General features: G+C 30.7%; 1 protein-coding gene across 1 annotated transcript in view; it reads right to left on the reverse strand.

Moving 5' to 3' along the window:
• The window catches only part of LOC129216466 (uncharacterized), a 66015-nt gene that overhangs the window by 23325 nt on the left and 21939 nt on the right, over window positions 1–20751 (reverse strand). Inside the window, exons 2-9 of the mRNA XM_054850680.1 lie at window positions 18019–18114; window positions 17772–17891; window positions 15564–15662; window positions 9730–9879; window positions 6779–6857; window positions 5236–5344; window positions 5076–5140; window positions 291–418 (exon numbers count right to left, since the gene is read on the reverse strand). Coding sequence (XP_054706655.1) covers window positions 291–418; window positions 5076–5140; window positions 5236–5344; window positions 6779–6857; window positions 9730–9879; window positions 15564–15662; window positions 17772–17891; window positions 18019–18114 — 846 coding nt within the window. The remainder of the gene's footprint in view (window positions 1–290; window positions 419–5075; window positions 5141–5235; window positions 5345–6778; window positions 6858–9729; window positions 9880–15563; window positions 15663–17771; window positions 17892–18018; window positions 18115–20751) is intronic.

Genomic DNA, 20751 nt, shown 5'->3' on the forward strand with positions numbered 1-20751 from the left:
TATTTTGAATTCAAAAAAAAAAAATAACGCAAATACATTATTTTTAGCTAAAAAAAACTTTTAGTCTTCCTTTTTCTGCTTTAAACAAATATTCTATAATCACTTTTTCATTCAAATTAACGCATTAACTTGATAGCTAGTCACACAATACATAGCATTCTGACAAATGCCTAATTTTTCCATTTTCCTCTACCCAAATTTTTTATACATTTCAAATTAACAAGAGACAGATCTATAGTAGAAAGTTTAATGTAAAACATTTTACTAAAAGAACACTTTGATAAAAATACCTCTGTAGTCAAAGAGCCTGTGATGTCATCATCTTCTAATGGCCTGGATTGTAATGGTATAATTTGCCGTTGGCTTGGATTTTTAATCAGTTCCTCAATACTAACAATGCCTAAACCAAGGAAATTTTCTGCAAAAGAAAATTTTTTGGAATGAAAAACATTATTAGTAGTTTGAACATTTCATGATTTTTTTAAACTATTAACAGCGTAAAATATGTGTATCTTTGAACAGTGGATGTGCCAGTTTTAATTAAATGTGCCAGTTTTGAATATATTTCAAAACTCTATCTTTAAGTATGATGTTGTAGAAATTTTATAGCCAATATTTTATCTTTATCATAAATTGTTAAAATTCACTGGAATCACAATGCATTGCTAGAATTGCAACACTATGTATATCATTATTGTTCTGCTTTAGTTCAATTACCAAGCATTTTAACATAATCAAGAAACTCTTTAAATACTTTTAATGATAATAAAGATACTTTTTTTTCAGTAGTCTCATCTCATAATCATTATTATTATTATCTAAAGGAAAGTTTACAAACAGCATAAACTTTACTATTGAAAGGCTATCATTTTCTGAATCATTAAGTGTTTTGACATAATTATAACACTAACTTGAAGTGGTTTTAAAAGTATAACCAGACAAATACCTAACTCAGAAAAGATTACAGCCGAGTCCCGACTTAAGTTAGGGATGCGTTCCAAGATCCCTCACGTAGGTTAAAATTTCGCATTGTGGAAAAGGGTATGTGTAAAAAGTTCTATAAACATAACCAATCATTTTAGTCACTTGTAAACACCACCTCTAACAGTTAAAAACCATTTCTTAATTATACATTACTGTTTCTTGCATAAAAAACTGAATTTTTATTTGTATTTAAAATAACACATTAAAAAAAAAAATACTAAGTACAGTCCTGTCCCGACTTACGCGAAGGATGTGTTCCAAGACTCCTCGCGTAAGTTGAAATTTCGCGTAATGGAAAAATCTATGTAAAACATTTTTTTAAAGCATACCAAATTCTTTTATACACTTATAAACACCCCTCAAACTACTTTAAAAAAATTCTTTAACTACACACTACAATTTCTTAAATAAAGAACTGAAATTTTACCGTATTTAAAAAATAAAAAAAAACTTTTATTCAACATGAAATATTTTAAATGCTCAAAATGAATGGGAGATATAGACATAAAATAAAACAACAGGGTACACAAAGTATGTATTAATAATAAAATGCTGAACTATAACAGTACTGTACAGTAGATACAGTAATAATATTTATGATTAAAAAAATGAAGGTAATGATGATTTATGCTCCATGATCAGATCGTTATTCTCATCTTCAACCATTTTCAAATATGGTTGCGTCGCCTTTTCTTTTATAACGTTTTAATTTGGGGCAACATCTCCTCTGCCTGATCTCTTTATTAATCCACAATACAAGAGCAGCTTCTATTTTAATAATATTTACTTTGCTAGACTGCTCTGCAAGCTTCAATATTGAAACTAAGTTCTGAACTTTTACGGATATCTTTTTGTTTTGATTTTTAATTGTACGTATGGAAGATTCACTCATATTAATGTCGTTCTATTGTCGATATTTTGTAGTTGTTCAAGCATATCGAGAATCTAAGGCTTTTTTTTTTTTAAATCAGAAACTTTCTTTTTCTTCCCATCTTCACAAACTTCAGATAAAGGTGCCAGAAATTTCATACACTTTAATATTTAGAATGAAAAAAATGAATAGATGAAAGATGCTGAGTGTTTTTTTGATGCACTAACAATGCGATGCATAGATTAGTTTGGTGTGAGAACTTTGCTGTCAGTGATGCTTAAAGGGATGTAATAACATTTACGAAATAAATATTTTGTAACCAATAATGAAGCAGATACTTCCTTCCAAGAAAATTTCGCGTTAGCTCTAAAACTTGTTACTCGGAAAAAATTAGCGTTGTAGCCATTTCGCGTAAGTCGAATCGCGCTGTTGTAGGCGTCGACTTTACGCAGCGCACTAATAGCGCTGCGCTTAATAGCGCACTCAAAAGGACAAAATAACTTTTCTGGGTCAGAAAGGACAATATAAGTCTGCCTGTCTTGGTTTTCAAAAATTCCAAGAAAATTACACCTCAAACGAAGAAAAGTGCGGTTCAAGCCACGAAGAGAATTTCTTATCATTATCTAGCTTTCAATCATAACTTTGAGTGTTGAAGCAAGCATATTTTTCTTATCGGGAAAGCTTGGTCTAAAATGACTAGAACCGCACTTTTCTTCGTTTCTGGTGTCATTTTCTTGGAATTTTTGAAAACTACAGGAATACTTAAATTGTCCTTTCTGGCCCAGAAAAGTTATCTTGTCCTTTTGAGTGTGCTATTAAAAGTGCTTAGTATTTTTTGAAATATTCTATTATTTTATTCTTTTTATTGTAAATGCATTTCACAAATAGAATTCAGTTACCATCACGAAACCTCAACTTTTTCTATAAATGCTCTATGCTAAAAGGAAAAAAAACCTATATACGTGTCTAAAACTTCAAGCAGTTGGCACTAAAAATTAATCCTTGTTCCTCTCTAGGATTTATTTGTTTGCTAATTTAATTAAAACCATTTAAATATTAAAGGTTTCTTAAACTAATTTATGGTAAAAAAAACCATAAGTTACTTGTGATGAAGCATCTAGTGTGGTGGTGAATGCTTAGTCCCGTTATCGATTAATGACAGTGAACACATTTTATGCTTGGTTAAGAGAAGCCTTGATTCAAAAATTTTCATTATGATTACTACTAACGTTACAGTTGCAAGGCAACAAAATTTGTAACAATGGGTTTGATATTTAAACATTTAATGGGGATATTACATGAAATTTACTGTTTTTCATCCTAACCGAAATAATAATTTTATTTTAGAATTTTAATTTTTCAGCAATTGAGTTGTACCTTGTGATTAAGCAGTTTTTAATGAAATCCCGAAATCTTTAAGTGGACCAGTTGCTGAGATCTAAGCAAAAGCAGGCCTCAGATTTTTCCGTGACAAATAGGCCAAGTATAAAAAAAGTGCTTAAATATCCCGTTAACTGCTATGATATACTAAATGAATGATCAATGGAAAAGAAAGACATAAAATAAACCAGTACTGCGTACAGTATGTAGTAAGAAAAACAAAAGCACCATAGTTGTACTGTACAATAGATCCATTAATGATATTTGTAACTTAAAAAAATTGAAAATGATGATGATTTATGCTGCATGATCAAACTGATATTCTAATACATTTTTAAATACAGTAGCTTCACTAGTTCTATTATAACGTTTCCATCTAGGGCAATACCTCTCTTCCAGGTTTTTTTATTTACAATAAAGCGCAGCTTCCATTTTCACAATTTTTGCATTTTGCTTGGATACTATTACTCGGTGAACTTTTATGGATTGCCTTTTTTTGACTTTTAATTGTACATACGGAGGATTCACTCATACCTAATTGTTGTGCTACCCTTTGACGCATTTTTTAGTTGAGCTTCAGCTTTTAAGAAGCTTTAGCTGTTCTTTAATTGTCAGAAACGTTCTCTTTTTCTATCTTTACCAGCTTTAGATGAAGTAGCACTCTTAGGTAAAAATTATTAGATAATTTTCAATTTTAATTATATTTTGTTAACTTTTGCATTTAGAATGAAAAAAATGAATGGAAAATGAGTAGTAGTTATTTGTATTAGAGATGTTCAGATTAGTACGGTGTGGGTACTTCTGCTCTCAGTGATGCTAAAGAAATGAAGGTCCATTCACAAAAAAAAAATTATTTTAGTAGTCCATAACAAAAGCGGAAACTTATAATGATTCTCTTCTGAAAATTTTCATGTTGCGGGTGAGGAATTCGCGTTAGGTCTAAAATTCTTTACTGGTACAAAAATCGTGTTTTAGCCATTTCTCGTAAGTCGGATTGTGTTGTAGCGGGACTCGACCGTATTTTAAGCTATTTCACTAATACTTAAGAGTGTTCACACAAGCAGAATGTAATCAAGAAGAAGATTTTTATAGGCAACAAGAATATGGAAATTAGCTAACAAATCTAGTAATTTAGTTAAGTTTTATTCAAATCTGAAAGAAATCTACCGAATAATTTTGTTACAGTTTAAATTTTTTAAATAGAAATTTTAAATAGAGTCAAATTTTAGAGTTTATTTGCTTCAAGTTTTTTAATAAAATCTTTTTCCTTTGCTTCTAAAATCATAATTATTTCTTACTCTGCTGCTTATTGTGCCATTATTAGTACAGCAAAAAACAGATTTAACTCTAAAAGTTTATAATTTTGACCGATAAATTTTAGGTTTCCAGCTTTATATTTTCAGAAAAACATTTGCAACCTCTTTGAAGAAAAGTTTGAAAGCTAAAAAAAATAATAAATAAATAAATAAACAAGCAAGTAAAGGTGACTATTAAAAGATCTAACATAAATAGTAAAACATATGAGGCAATGAGAAGCAAAGGAGTGACAGTAGCAAAATAAAAAATTTGAAGGTAACCAGTACAAATGGTAGGTGAACTTCTCCTCTGTCTTAGGGCAAGAGATAATTCTAGTAGCCCTGGTAGGTTTTGTTTCACAGCATGATTTAGAAAAAAATTTCAATGAAAGCCTACCGAGCCCCACAAAGTTAAACGTAGTGTTTTACTCAAAACTTGAAAATGTCCAGTAACATCCCTTTGCTTCTCATCAACTCAAAAAAGTTAGTTTAGAAAGTAGTTCATAAATGCCATTAACTAAAAGATTTAAGATTTAAAAATTTACCATTGGACGGTTTTTCTTTGTCATATATTTCAAATAACAGCTCTGCAGAAACATCTTTGACAATGCTGCAATAGCAATAACATCAATAGTAAACATTGAATGACAAAAAAAAAAAAAAAAAAAAAAAAAAATCCTGCAATAAAAATGAAATTTTACTTACAATGTAAAAGATTCATCCCAAAAAGGGTTATGTTTCTCTTCCATTTCTTTGGTTTCATACCTTTGAGGTGGTTCATCCATCTCAACAACGCAATAAGGTTTTAGGCAACCTTTGGAAAAAAAATACAAACAGTAATTACTGAACTAACATAGTTGCCACTCAATTGGTGAAAACATTCCGTGTGTTCCATATACAAGTATGCAGCATTACAAACTACAAGTGAACACTGATAGTTGTACAACATATGTTTATACATATAGAAACATAAATATACCGATAGTATCATCATAGGAAATAAATAAATATAAAAAAGAAGGAAGTAAAGAAGAATTCATTAAAATATAAATCAATGGTGCTATCAGTTTTCCTCAGCCGAAATCACTCACGAATTTGCACATGCATTAGTTATGCATTGTACATGTATTAGTTAGCATGATATTACCGAAATCGCGATGGAAACCCGAAAGAAAAAGGACGCAAAATAATGTGTTAAGCAGTTCCTCTAAAGTACCTTCGAAAAAGACAGCAAATGTGAGTGGCAAGTGCCCATCGTCAACCTGCCCCTTTTTTAAATGGAATCAATCCCAAGTGATAGTTTTGGCTTACGAGAAAGGACAGCGTGGTGAGAGAATATTTATACTTAACCTTATTTATAAAAGAGACTTCTCTTAAGCATTCATTAATTGAACCTTTTAGATAAAAATTCTAACATGAGAATAATTTTTTGGTTTGCGTTAATAGAAAACCCTTGTAAATTTTAGGAAAAATACTTGATGAGGTAAATACACCAGTAGTGACTAGTGTTTAATAGTGCTTCAGTAGTGGCCACTTCAAAGTTTATATTTGAAAAAATAGGATTCCAAGTTTCCCAATGGATTTAAAAGTTGCGGAGGTAATACTTCCGGCACTTTTGAATCTATTGGGAGACCCGGAATCCTATTTTTTCACATATAAACCTTAAAGGGGCCACTACTGAAGCACTGGCCACTATTGGTGTGTTTACCTTGCACTGATGTATTTCTTAATAAATACAAACACATGTTCATTGACTAAATAAGATTTAATCAATACTTAGCTCATTTAAACACATTACAGTTTATGTGAATGTGAACATTTTTTCTTAGTATGAGCAAAATTATTTCAGATACAAATCAAGTTACAGTAAAACCAGGTTATTGTTATAGGCAGTTTGATTATTCAAGCTGACATTTTGCTGGGGACGAAAAAAAAATGTTATAGATAGGTTATCGTTGTTGACAGTATCGTTATATACAGGTTTCACTGTGTTGATATAAAATCTAACAGGCAACATAATTCTCTGGTATTGTGACTTTAAAATAATTAATATAATATTGTCCAACAACTGGGAGACAGCCCAAGCGATACATTAGTACAGGACAGGTAAAACCAGATATGCTATTTTCTTTTCTTTTTTTCTTTATTATTTATATATTTGGCAGTTTTGTCAATTTTTGTCAAGTCATGCATATTAACTGTTAAGTCATTTCATACCAGATAGTAAGAATAAAATATTTTAACAAACCTTCAGTTCCACCAAGGCCATTAGCTTTAATTATTTTGACTAACAATCTTTCTTCGCTTTCATCTTTAACAGGTTCAAACTAATAAAGATAAAGAATAAAATGTTAGCTATAATGCAGTCTTTGTTCTGTTTTCAATAAATAATAAGAGCCTTAAATAAAAAGATTTCGGCAAAAATGTTTAAAACTTTCAGCCTTAATTACCAATACAGTTGAACCTTGTTGAAGCAAAATTCACGGGACCAAGAAAATTATTTTATGTTAACCGGATTTCTTCATATCTGAAAGGTTTGACTGTACTTACACAACTTAGAGAAATTTTTCTGAAATATTAATTTCTTTTCTAGCCTGTTACTAGTGGCATAACTACTATTTCCACCAATTAAAAACAATTTAAACATATTTATTTCCATTTTCCAGCCTGCTACTAGTGACATAGCTACTATTTCCACCAATTAAAAACAGTTAAACACATTTATTTCAAATCTTGAAGAAAGCAATTGGGAACATTGTTTCTCCTTTTCTGTCTTCAACTGGTGAAATTTACTCACATCTTAGCTTCATCGTGAAGATGAGTTGGAACTCGAGAATTTAAGGTTTGATTATAAATTGACTGATCGACAATCACACTGTCAAACTGCATTTCTCACAGAATTTTAGTTTTTCTAATCAAAATCATTTCAAAAGATTTGAACTGAAGATAAGGAGGTAAGTAAACTTAAAAAATACAAAAATACAAGTGGTAGCTGCTGACTGCACTTATTCAAAACTCAGTCCTCAGAGAGAGGGGGGAGTACATCTTGCTTTTGGCAAGGAATCAAAACAGCTGCTTTCCAGAAACAGTTATTACATGCTGTACTGTGATAATCATGAGATTCAATCTTAAAATTTTGGCCCCATTACAAAAAGTCTAACTGACATTTAGAAAGATTATGCAGCCAAAAATTAGTTTTGAAGGAGACGGCAAAGACTCAGAAGTTGAAATGACCCTGCAAAAATAATTTCAAAATGTAAGAGAAATGAAGTCGTGTATGAACCCTGATTGAGTGTCAGCAGGTTACAATAATGCTCTGATTACAAATTGTCCATTAACCTAGATTGATTATTACCTCTGCCATTGCAATCATTACTTGATTGTGAGAGTACATAGCAGGCCAGTATTTGTAATATTACATCCACCAAACATATATTTTTAAAGACATGACATACTACTCTGCATCAGGTACTGCTTTCGAAAATATCAAGATATTTTCGAAAATATTGGATATTTTGATATGTATCTAATATTTTCAATCAGCATCAAACTAAACTCTTCAAAATAATAAATGTATCCTCTTATCACTCTTTATTTTCTTATATTGTTATTAAAATATGTAGACTTAAAATCAAGATTTCTTTCATTAATTACATCCAGTATTTCATTTAACATTCTGAGCAATTTTAATGGAACAAAGCATTAGCAGTTTCTCATTTTTCTCGTTACCTAGTTTTACAGTTATATGATTCGGAAGTAATACATATGCATTAGTTGGTTCACAGTCATAAGCTATTTACTTTTTCCTTGACCAACGTTTATTATTTAACTTGGCACTTTTAATATAAATTAAAGTTGTTAAATTACTAAAAATTTTATGAATATAAAATAAAAAAGGAATATTATATTCCTTTATTATATTAATGATTTAATAATACATCATTAAAATGTAATGCATAACTTTTTGGTTATTTTTAATAATACATGAACAATATTACTATGACTGATATAATTTTTATATTGAAAACATTGTAGTCTAAAAAATAAATATTGAAAATATCAAAATATCATGATATTTTAAAATAAATATCGGATATACAGTCGAGCCTCCATATATCAAACTTCCACATATCGAAATTTTCTATATATCGAATTACCAGCAAATTTCTATGTTCATTACATAGAAAAATTGTTTCTATATATCGAAACAATCTCTATCTCTTTAGACTGTTTGTCTCATGAAAAATAAAGGTTAGGGGAGAAAATTATGTTCACTAAAGGTTGCTACGAAACTCATAAGGAATCGGGGGTTGAGGGGTGTGTAGATAGGTCGTTGTTTCGTTCTAGAATTCTTAAATTCCCTCAAGTTTATTTCAAATATCTTAGTTGTAACCAGTAACATTGTAAAATCAGTTTCAAGTCATCCCTTTTGTCTGTTGATTATTGTTTCTAGTCGTTTTAGCTGCAGTAAAAATCATTCAAGTTAAGTAGATTAATTTTTTACTTTTCTCTTGATTTGTCGAAAACGAAAATCCCTTAATGTAGCGGATCAAGTTGAATTGCCGAAGAATGAAGATGTATGAAGGCGCAAAAATGTAATTTGTTATTTTTTTAATTATTAACTTTCATTTAATCCGATGCTCATATAAATTAGAAATTAGATTTCATACGCGAAAATTAGCTTTAATTTCAATGTTTTAGGAGATTTTTAGGATAAAATAAGATTGTTTCTATATATCGAAATTTCTATATATCGAATTTTTTTCCAGCAATTTGCTATTTCGATATAGGGGCATTCCAAGGTATTTTTGACATTTGTATAGAGTCCGTAACGTGACCTTTTTTGCCATAACTTTTTAATTTACTGTTTGATTAGCATATTATTTTAAATTTACGTGACTTATTTTTGGTGTATTACAATTTCCATTAACAGCTATTTATAATTGAGCAAATAGTTCAAATAATTATAGTTCAAGTCTATAGTTCAAAGCCATTATGGTCAGAAATATTATATATTATCAATAATTTATTACGTTTTTATTGTTGTTTATTCAATTGTTTATGATTATTCATTTATTTGAGTATTATTTTAATTTAATTATCTATTTATTTAGGATTTTTGATAACCAATTTGAATTATTTTTTATGCTTAAATATTTATATTAATGTGCACTAATATCTAAACTGAAGTATGCTTACAATGTCTTCTTCTGATACAGAACGTTTCAAATTCAGCCTCGGACAGTCTGGATAGTGGGAAAATTTGAATTCAGCTATGAATGATGAGAGTGCTTCAGTAGTAATTTCACAAACAACATCACTTAAAGGCTGACTATCTTCATGTGATAACTAGATACAAAATAAATCAATACAACATAATTTTTTACATTTGATCTCTAATATGCAAGATAGTCATTTATGTACAAAAGATAAAAAATAACATATGATAAAGAGTTTGCATACATTTATTTTTGAGTTCCGTACAGAATGGATACTTGAGATCCATAAGATATACCAGAAAAAAATCATAAAAAACAATATCTTTTAAAATATATGAGCTCAATAAAAAAAAATATTACCAAGAAATAGACATGAAAATGCAATATTCAATACGGTTGCTACAGTGAAGTCACTTTTATATGTATATGAGAGCACTTGTATGTCACTTAGCAGCCCAGTGATCCATGCAGCTACCAATTTAATTGGTTTATTAGGTTTAAATGCCACATAAGCATGACATGACACCTTGAAGTCCCCCCTCACCTACTGTTTGCAGGGTGCCACATAAGCAGTGGTAAGTGAGTCACTAAGACTTTTTAATTTTGGCATGGAGGGAGGGTCTTCAGAACCTTGCATCCAAGGTAACGAAAGATTTTGGGGGACCTACTGATTTTACAAGCACTAAGTCTGGATGTACAAAGTGGCATAGCTAGGAGGGGAGGGGGCGGAAGGGACAGTCCGTCCCAGGCGGCACATTTCTAGGGGCCGCAAATTGGCCCTTTTGATGTGGAAAAAAAATGTATTTTCCAAATAAGGAAATTATGATTTTAATCTGTTACTGCAGGCAAGAAAATATTTTCTTAAAGCACTCAAAAAGATAAAATACCTTTTCTGTGGCATAATGGATAATTTAAATATTCTTGTTGTTTTCAATTATTTCAAGAAAGTGACACCAGAAAAGTTCGGCTCAAGTCATTTCAAACCAAACATTTGGTTTGGACCCTCAACTTATCCAAACATAGTCTAAAATGCGTTTTAAAGTATTTTCAGTTTCAAATAATTTTGGTTGGGAACCTCTCCCACCCCCAGTCTGTAGTCTAATAGTGCAAAAATCTTTTTAGGCGGGAGAGTGCTTTAATATTGCATCCTTTTTCCTGTTATCACTCAAGATAGTTTAGAAATACATTTTTAAACCTCAATGTTGGAACAATTCTGGGCAGAGCCCCTAACCCAACCGTTTCCTCTAACATAGCAAACACAGCCAAAAAGTACATATTTAGGCCTTAAATTCTGAAAACTTTCCCAGAAAAAAATTCCAACCTACGTTCTAAAGTCTCAACATCTAGCTTAAAATTACATTTTTAAAGCTTCGATACTTCAATATCAATTTGTGAAAACAGGATTTGAACCATGACTGTTCTTGATCTACTAACAAGATCAAATATAACCTAAAATACGTTTTTAGTTCAATTTTGGAATTTTTCCCAGAGCGATAACTTAATCACCCTCCCCCTCTCACGTAACGTCTCCAAAGATTAAAACTGCATTTTGAAAACTTCAATTTTGAAAAATTTTTGAGGGAAGAACTCTTTACCCATATTTCTTAACGTCCCTAAAGATAGCCCAAAATTTGAGGTGAGTAAAAGAGCTCGCTAACCCTTCCTTCTGAAAGATAAGTCTAAAATGAACTTCTGCCTTAAGAATAATTTCTAGAGGGAAATTTCCCCTTCCTCCTAACATTATAAAACAAACCCAAAGTCAATGTCAATTACGGAAATTTTTCAGGAGAGAACCTCCTGGCTTAACAACATTTTTAAAGCCATTAGTGAACTTGTCAATGTCATCAAAGACAGCCTAGAACTGTGTTTTTGAGACTTCCAAAGAAAGAACCCGAATCTTCCCCTTTCAACCAAACCACCAAAGATACCCATAAAATTGATTTCAGTTTTAAAAACATTTCAATAAGAAACCTCAGTGTCTCTCTCTCCCCTAACGCCTACAACTGTGTTAGAATACGCATGCAATTGAGTTGCCAAAGATAGCCTAAAATTGCGTATTTCAGAGCTTAAAATTTTCGCATTGAATATCAGATCATTCCCGATTTTCTTGACTTTTTCTAAGTAACCTAAGCTGCATTTTAAAATTTTGTAAAATTTCCTTTCGTTGCCCACCGATCCCTTAATGTCATCGAAGAAATACTAAAAGAGACTAATTTTGAAAAAAATCAGGAGCAAATCCAATGCACCCTTTCTAATAACTTTACTAAAATTGTGGCTTTTGACTTAAATTTAGCCATTTTTTCCAAGTGTAGGCCCTTCCCCCCCCCCCTTTTTCTTTAAAAAGTATATAGAGAATAATTAAGTCTTATATTTTCTTCAATTAAATTGCTAGTTTTAATTTAAACACTTTTGACAGTTTTATGTATTAGCTATTTCACAATGAAAGAGCGGCAAATTGAGGAACTGCCCAAGCGGCAAACACTCTAACTATGCCACTACATGTACCAGATGGGTCTTTGATGACATCAGTCTCCAAACCTGGAACCCTGATTCCATATTACTCTGTTGATTGCAACAAATATACATGAACATAATTCGATGCTTTTGAGAGTTACAGAAGATATAACAACATACAAAGTTAAGATATGATAAATGAAGTGACAAGAAACAGAATAAAAAGTCAAAAAATTAGAAACAAAATTTTGGCTTTGTGAAAACTTGAGCAAGTTTTCATCTAAGCCTTACCTATTTCTATTACATATGACAACCTCCTTTAATGATTTAGAGATTTGAGAGTGGAGGAAGTTTTTATATCAGTAGATCATAAGCATATCATCAAATTCTCGCTGATGATTTCATTGTGAGACATTTACTATGGTGTTGGTTAATTAAAGAAATAATTAAAATTCAAATATGTCCGATCTGAATAAGTTTTAAAGTAAGTAAACTGAGGAAAATTTTGGCAAAAAAAAAAAACAAGCTTTTTAAAAAGAGAAAATTTGATGCCAAGATGAAAAAGCTCACTGAGTTTCTAAAAAAAAGAGAGAACTTACAAAATTGATTTTTTTAAACCAGCCTTTTAATTTTTATAAATTGGCATCAGTTAATTTGGAAAAACTGATATTAACAAGGCACATTGAACACATTTATGCCATTTTATCTATGAGATTAATAAGTTGCCCTATATATCAATTGGCCAAGCTGGGGAGGTAGTGCTAGAGAGGAGGCATTAAATCAGTTGGGATGGAATGACACGCTGGTGGCCTCATGCGCCACTAGACCAAGGACGGATACAAGGGAGGGGCGATCGCCCCTCTCTTGAGGGACCCTGCACTTCCAATTTTATTGAATTGAAGTCCTAAAATGCAAGCATAAGTCATCTTTGATGACACTAAGGAAAGGAATGGGGTTTGATCCACCTACCGGAAAATTTTTGGAATTGAAGTTTCAAAAAGGCAATTTTAAATGATTTTTTCCAATGTTAGTAAAAATAGTTTGCAGGCCTTCCTCTGGGCATTTTGAAAAATTTAAGTCCTTAAGACACGATTGTAGACACCTCGGATAGTAAGATAAATACCTTTGTGCTGAACAGTAAAGTAAGACAAAACAACGTAAGAAGAAGCACAAATTTGTAAATTACAGCAGACTCGTGTTTCGGTGTTACAGGGAACGTCTTTTTCAATGCAAAAAATAATGAGCTAATGGATGAAAAGACATCGGACAAAAGCTCATTTTCATCCATAAGCTCATTATTTTTTGCATTGAAAAAGACGTTCCCTGTAACGCCGAAACACGTGTCTGCTGTAATTTACAAATTTGTGCTTCTTTTTACGTTGTTTTGTCTTGCTTTACCTCGGATAGTGTTAGAGGAAAGAATGTTCAAAGACTTTCCACCGGTAATTTTTTGAAACTGCAGTTTCCAAAAAGCAGAATATTAGAAGACCTTCGATATCTTTAGGAGAGAGAAGGATTTTTGAAACATTCCCCTGCAATAATAGAATATGTCTTTCAGTGACAAAAAAAGGTTTGGGGACCTCCTTGCTAAACTCAATATTTAATTGTTTTAAACAAAAATGCTGTGACAGTCCCCCCCCCCCCCTCCCCAAAACATGTATAAATCAGACACGTAGTAAGAAGTAAATTAAAATATCAACCGCCCTCTCCTTAAACGATTTCTGGATCTGTCCTTGCGCTAGGTGATAAGAGGACAAAGTCAAATCTTTGTATCAATTCTTCTAATATGATACAAATAAAGATTAGGGAATTTGAGAGAAAAAAACTTATGTTTTGGAGAAATATTAAGCAAAGGAAATTTTCTGCATCCTTTTCTTTGTATTTTTCTGTATTTTTGGTTCAAAGAGCATATAGTTTTCGCAAACAGAATTCAAAGACAATGTGTTGTGTACGCTGTACACATTATGAAAATAAACAATCCATGCAAGAAAATGAGTGAACAGGGGTAGAAGTGACCGACTTGTCACATATAGGACATTTTCCACAAAAATATAGGACAAATATAGGACACATTATTTGAATAATTTTGCTATGAAAAAAGAAATACATATCATATATTATTTAGTTATTCTTATCAATGATTTCATTTAAAACAAATTTCAAACAAAATTATAACTTACATCTGAAATGACTTCCTGTAGTTGAAAGAAATATTTTTGAAAAAAGTGTACTTTACAGACTAAATAACTAAACAAAATTTGAACAAAGATAAATTTTTATTTTTTCTTTCCCACTTACGACCCAAGTACTAATTCCACTGCTCTTTGATTTTATATCTAAACTGAACCCTTTACCACTTGTATTAAGAACAAACAGAGCTTGAGAAGGATCCTTCTGACGTTTTTTAGAGTTTTCTTTATGCTTAAATGTTTTAGCATGCAGCCTCAATTGCGAAAATCCACTATTGCTTATGGGCACTGAACAGTTGCAAAAATGGCAAAAAGCGGTAAAATCATCTTTTCCTTTAGTGCACCATGCACCAAAATTTGTACAATTAATGTCCTCCTGATTCAACCGCTCCACACGAAATTTTGTTGAGCGATGCAATTTCGCCATTATAATTCCACTTATTACCACAAACTACGTTTTAACATCACAAGGAACTAACATTCCACAATCCAAAATTCCACAAAAAAAAAAAAAAAAAAGATTGCAAAAAGAAGATTAGAACATTCCGATCAGAAAATGCACTGAACACAACACATACCAATATACCAACGAAAACCATGATGGAAAACAAAACAAATGGCTGTTGCCCCCCCCCCCAACGCAAAATTCTAAAACCAACTTCAGATTTAGTTCTCGAAACTCCACCCACTACAGAGTGACGTCACATTGCTGTAGCCAATGAGTGAAGATGCCTGTCGTAGGATTCAGTCAGTTGAGTTTAATTTGAAATTCGTTTGGGCACACATTTTCAACAAAAAATCCGATGTCAGAAAGTTTATTAGAAAAAAAGATATATTGGGTAAAAAACGGGAATATAGGAAATATAAGACATTTTTGAAAAATATAGGAAATATAGGACGATTTTGATGCTTTTTTTGAAAATATAGGAAATATAGGATATATAGGACTACTTCGACCCCTGAGTGAAGGGAGAAGAATAGATAGGATTTCATTGCATAAATAAAAAAGGTTAACAAATATAACACTAAAAGAAATAAACATACTTGTACTATATAACTGTATATTAGGTACGCTAATTAGGAACAAATTTTCCCAGAAGCAACAGTTTACCAATTTTGCAAATAAAGCAAAAAATCTATGATAAGAGTTAAATTTCAAATGTGTACATACTGTATCACACTTTTGAAGCTCAGCAGATAATTCTATTAGTGGAGGTTCTGTGAATCTAGTTATAAATGTCAAATCTTCAGGTACACATATGATGTTCAACTGAAAAAAAAAAAAACATTTTAAACAAAATATATACAATATAAAAATAAGCCATTACAAAAATAGTGGAGGAAAAATTCTTTTAACCTTTTAAGAAATACATAAATGTAGGAAATTTTATCAACTAATTATTTATAATGAATTTCATTTAACATATTTCAGTGCAAAGCAGCTGTTTAGCAGTGTAAAGCAGCTAGTTAAAAGTAATTAAAATGAAAAACAGCAAAAGAAAAAAAAAGGGTAGATTTTGCATATTTAAAAAAAAGGTGGGGGAGGGGGGAATCTGATCATGCAGTTAGTTGACCATGAGTATTATTTAAAAAATATAACTTTACATTATTATATATAAGATTAAAAGGGAAGAACAAGGAAAAAAAGTCTACTTTTGACAAAATATCATGAAAACTAAGTTTATCTTGAAGTTTAGAATGTAAATTAACTCTGTGTAGATAAAAATGAAAGATCAGTGAGTGATTTATTGGATATGCTGTTTTTGCATATTAAAAACAAACATAACTTGAAAAACATCATAAGTTCTACTAACATAGTCAAACACAGTTACAGTGAAAGTGCAGGAAAAACAGGAATTTTTCTTGCAACATAACTGATTATTGTTTTACAATTTTATGATTGATTTTTAAATTAAGCTGTAAGGAAAATAGAAAAGCAAATATGTGTTTTTTAAAACCATTTACATTTTATTCTCTACTACATAAAAAAACAACAAAATTTAAATTAATATACAGTCAACTTTCAATAACTAAAAGTTCCAAGGTACCGGATAAAATGTTTGAGTTATTGGTAGTTCGAGTTATGGGAGGTTTTGTCAACAGTCTCAAGAGTTTGGGACCCAATGAAGATTTTGAGATAAAGAACCATATTTGAGTTATAAGCTTCAAGTTATTGAGATCCGACTGTGATTAGTGAATGTGAGACAATGAAATCATTAACAGCATTTTGTAGTATTTTCAGCTCCGAGTTAATTCCATAAACCTATTACGGCATAGAATTTCAAGGATATCTACTTTTTATTTTTCCAGTTCATATTTTTGTTCCACAAAATAGTTTTGCTAAGAAACTCATAACAACTACTCTTAAAGTTAGCAATGATTTAATTTTAGGCATTTCAATTATTTTTCTTCTTGCCATAAAAGTCAATGTTAAAAGAATTTAGTTATCAAATTGAAGTGGAATATGACAGAAGTAATCTGCTAAAACCAATATTTTTTTAACGATATAGTTGAACTTTAAAACACACTCAAAGGGGCATTTAAAACCAATTTGTCTTAATCGTAGCTCATCTTATTTGAAGAACAATAAACAAAACACAATGGGACGAGGATCAAAAATGCAGTTCATCCAAGCAGTAATTAATTTTAAGCTTGTTCAAATTAAGAAGAAGGTTTGACTGTATTCTAGTTTTTATGAACGGACTCAACTGAAATACATATGAAAAATTGCAGTTTTCCAAGACAAATCAATGTTTTAATTCTGCAAATAAATCGAAAGACTTTTTAAAACAAAATATTTTAATCGCGACTGTGCATTTTAATTTTGACACAAATTAAAATGTCGATTTTGTATCGTTTTAATCTGTCAAAAATGATCGAAATAGACTCAGCACACCTAAACACAAATCTGTCAAAATTCAAAATTTTGCACAAAAGCAATACTTTTTTTTTTCTATATATTAGATATAGAGAAAAAATAGAAAAAAAATAAATTAGGAACTTCGTGATTTTTTTTAAAGTGTCCACTAATGGTGAACAGCAAGAATGGCACTCAAAAGGATTTTCATTGAGCAGAACTTCAAAAAGTTGTGGGAATCATGCAGTCTCACATGCTAGTGCAAACCTTGATTAAGGTAGATCATACAGGTAGTAATTAAATCAAATAGTGAACATCATTAGGAAAGGAAAAATTTAGAGCTGAAGTGATTTAAGCTCTTTGTGTGTTTTATAAAATATAATTACTCCTATCAAGAAATGTTCTTCTAATTGCTATAAAAATTACTTGGATCTAAAACAGGTTATAAAATAAGTGTGAAGGTCTAAAAGTAAAAACAAGATGAAAGGCATAAAATTAAAACAAATTCAAATGAAAACTTACACCACCGGATATTCTGTTAACATTAAGTATATAAGGAATGATAATCCTTTCTTTTCCTTTAAATTGTGTTACTATGATTTCAAACACCAAATCTTCAATTTCAGCAACACAGTATAAATTCTGAAAATATAAAAACAAAACTGTAACTTGAAAGTAACTCTATATAATATGACTGGAAGCATTTTAAACAAATGATATGTTTTAAACTAAAACATTAATAAAAATATTTAATAATATTAATTCTTACTAGATCTCCTTGAGAATTACATATTTCTGTGGCACTAAAAATATTTGGAGCTTGTGAAGAGTGTATCAAATCTTTAAAATCAACCAAGATCCCATGCTGAAAACAATAGTGAAAAATATTTAATAAATAACCTCAAATTATATTAATTCACAATTCATTACAGATCAAACAGTGAAACTAACAGCAAAACCATTCCTGATAAATTTATATGCAGTTAAGCTACAAAATATAATAACTAAGAGTAAAATATGCCTGTTACTTGAGAAATTTGTTTGTAGTAAAACAGTAGCGTCACTACCGTGGAGGTGGGGTGATACCCTAAGTGGAATAACAAGTTTTTGAAAAATATGAGGCTAAAATGCATTTTTAAGACTTCAAATTTAAAGAATTTCTGGGGACGACTTCTGGAGACTTCTGGACTCCCTCATTCCACCCCCCCCCCCCCTCCATCATTGAGTGAACCCTTTAATCAGGATTAGGTTCATATTGTCAATACTTAAACCTAGTAGAGACTTCCTCATGTACCAAAAACTAAACCCCACTACGAGTATTTCCCTGTGTTTGAGATACATTTCAAGTAATTAAGGGGACATCAATTTCATACTCACCCTTATTTTTTTGGCCTCTTGATGACTAGCTTATTTGTGTCTAGGGCATGTTATATAAAAAGCGTTCATGGTTTTAATTTGTCTTTTGTACATTAGCCCACTTAAAATTTAGCTACAACACAAATGTTATTGTTTCTGAAAATTATATATGAATTTCATGTGTACATAGAATACCTATTAAACCTTTTTTTTTTGGATGTAAGGGGGGAGGATACCACAAATTAGCACCCCAGGTGTCACCCATGCTATGCCACTGGTTAAACAACAAAATAATATATATATTACAATAAATAAATATTACCTGTACATTTTTTTTAAGCGTGATTGTCCAAAAATCTAACAATTTAACATTTCCCAGAAGAAAACAAAAGAATTACTTGACACAAAAAGTTGGACCAACGTGTCCTGGGTGTAGGGTACTTTGGTCTACATAACCAAAACAACTTTTTGTGTTACAATTTTATGATAAATATTATCCAACTAGAAAGTCGCCCGTCAAGGTATGACGGGTGAAAATTGATTCTACATTTGAACAAAACCCATTGCCTGTTTGGTGATATTTTGATAGTTGAAATTGTAACCCTAATTCAAGTGGATTAACCCTTAACTCCAGTAGGTAGCGTTCATTGTTGACCATTTTTTCGTTTCTTCATTCCCCTGAAATGACACAGTCTTACCAGCAAAACAGTTAAGTTACCAGATTGAGTTCAGCCTTGTCACAATAAAGCCTTTCCCTGCATGTTAAACATTACCAAAACATAATATCAAATTATCATGTTGTAGCACAAGTTTCATTCTTAAAACTTGCGTGTAACTCGATCATTGGCTACATTAATATATAAGTGGATATTGTCACTAACTTAAGTTGTTTAGTGTTTAGATTGAAAAAACAAAGCTCAATGATCAATATAACACAGTAAATTAAAACTAAAAATTTAATTGGACAACATTCCTACTTCTATCCATCCTAATCTGCCATGGGGGGGGGGGGGGTAAAGTGCAGTATCAGCAGAAATATGCATTTTGAAAAAAAAGAAATGCATTTTATATGCCATACTAATGATAGGGAAATTTCAGAATTTGACGTTTTTCATAATACAACATAAAACAAATAAACATATAATATAGAACAAATAAATACATAACTAAACAAATAAATAAGTTATAGAGAAGAACAAGAATTTTTAGTGCCAATTGCTTCAAGATTTAGGCAGGTATAGAGTTTCTTTTTTTTTTTAGTATGAAGCCTTTATAAGTGAAAATATGGTGATGTTTTGTGACAGTAACATTATATTTCTGAAATACATTTATACACTGAAACGAATAAAATAAAAATATTTTTGATAAAAAAAACAATAGAAGGGCAATTCCACGGAAATGGGGAACTGATGACCATTTTTTCAAAATCCTTTTTTTCTCACAAATTAGGTATCATTTTGAAGCTTATGAGTTGAATCATATGAAAATAATAAACATTATTACAAAAGTTTATGTTTGTAAGAGTTACAAACCTTTGAACAACAGTAAAAAGGTATGGCCATAATGGATTTTTTGATATCTTGTTGGAATTGGGTTTTCAAACTATAGTTGCAATATTTTTCAAATTGTAACTGATTCAGCTGCATTCCACAACATTTTAGAACAAATGTAGCACAAAAAATTAGACCTAAATAAAATATGTTTGTCTTTAAAAGCTTATTTATAGCAGGCACTTTGATAAAATTATGTCCAACACTAAATTGCCTAAAAGTTTGTGCTGTATATGGAATATTATTTTACAAAACATTTTACCTGCAAAACAAAACATCAGTTACCATTGAAAATGTGCAATCCAAACAAAATTCAAAAATTAAGTTTTTTGTTATTTTATGGTGTCAGACGTAAGAAATTAATTACGTCTGACACCAAGATTTTTTAAATTATTACCTCGTTCTGATTACAGAATTTCTCTGATTTAAAATAGAGGGGATAAAGGACAACAATAATGATATTTCTTTACACTTTAGTCATTAAAAATGTCTTTATTAATGGTTATTGGTTATTCTTACTTAGCAAATTGGCTGATATAGGAATAGGAGGGAAAACTTTCATTTGGGTAAAAAATTGGCTGACCGGAAGGAAACAA

This window comes from Uloborus diversus, chromosome 2 (genome assembly GCF_026930045.1).
Source record: "Uloborus diversus isolate 005 chromosome 2, Udiv.v.3.1, whole genome shotgun sequence".
In the NCBI taxonomy this organism is placed as follows: Eukaryota; Metazoa; Arthropoda; class Arachnida; order Araneae; family Uloboridae; genus Uloborus; species Uloborus diversus.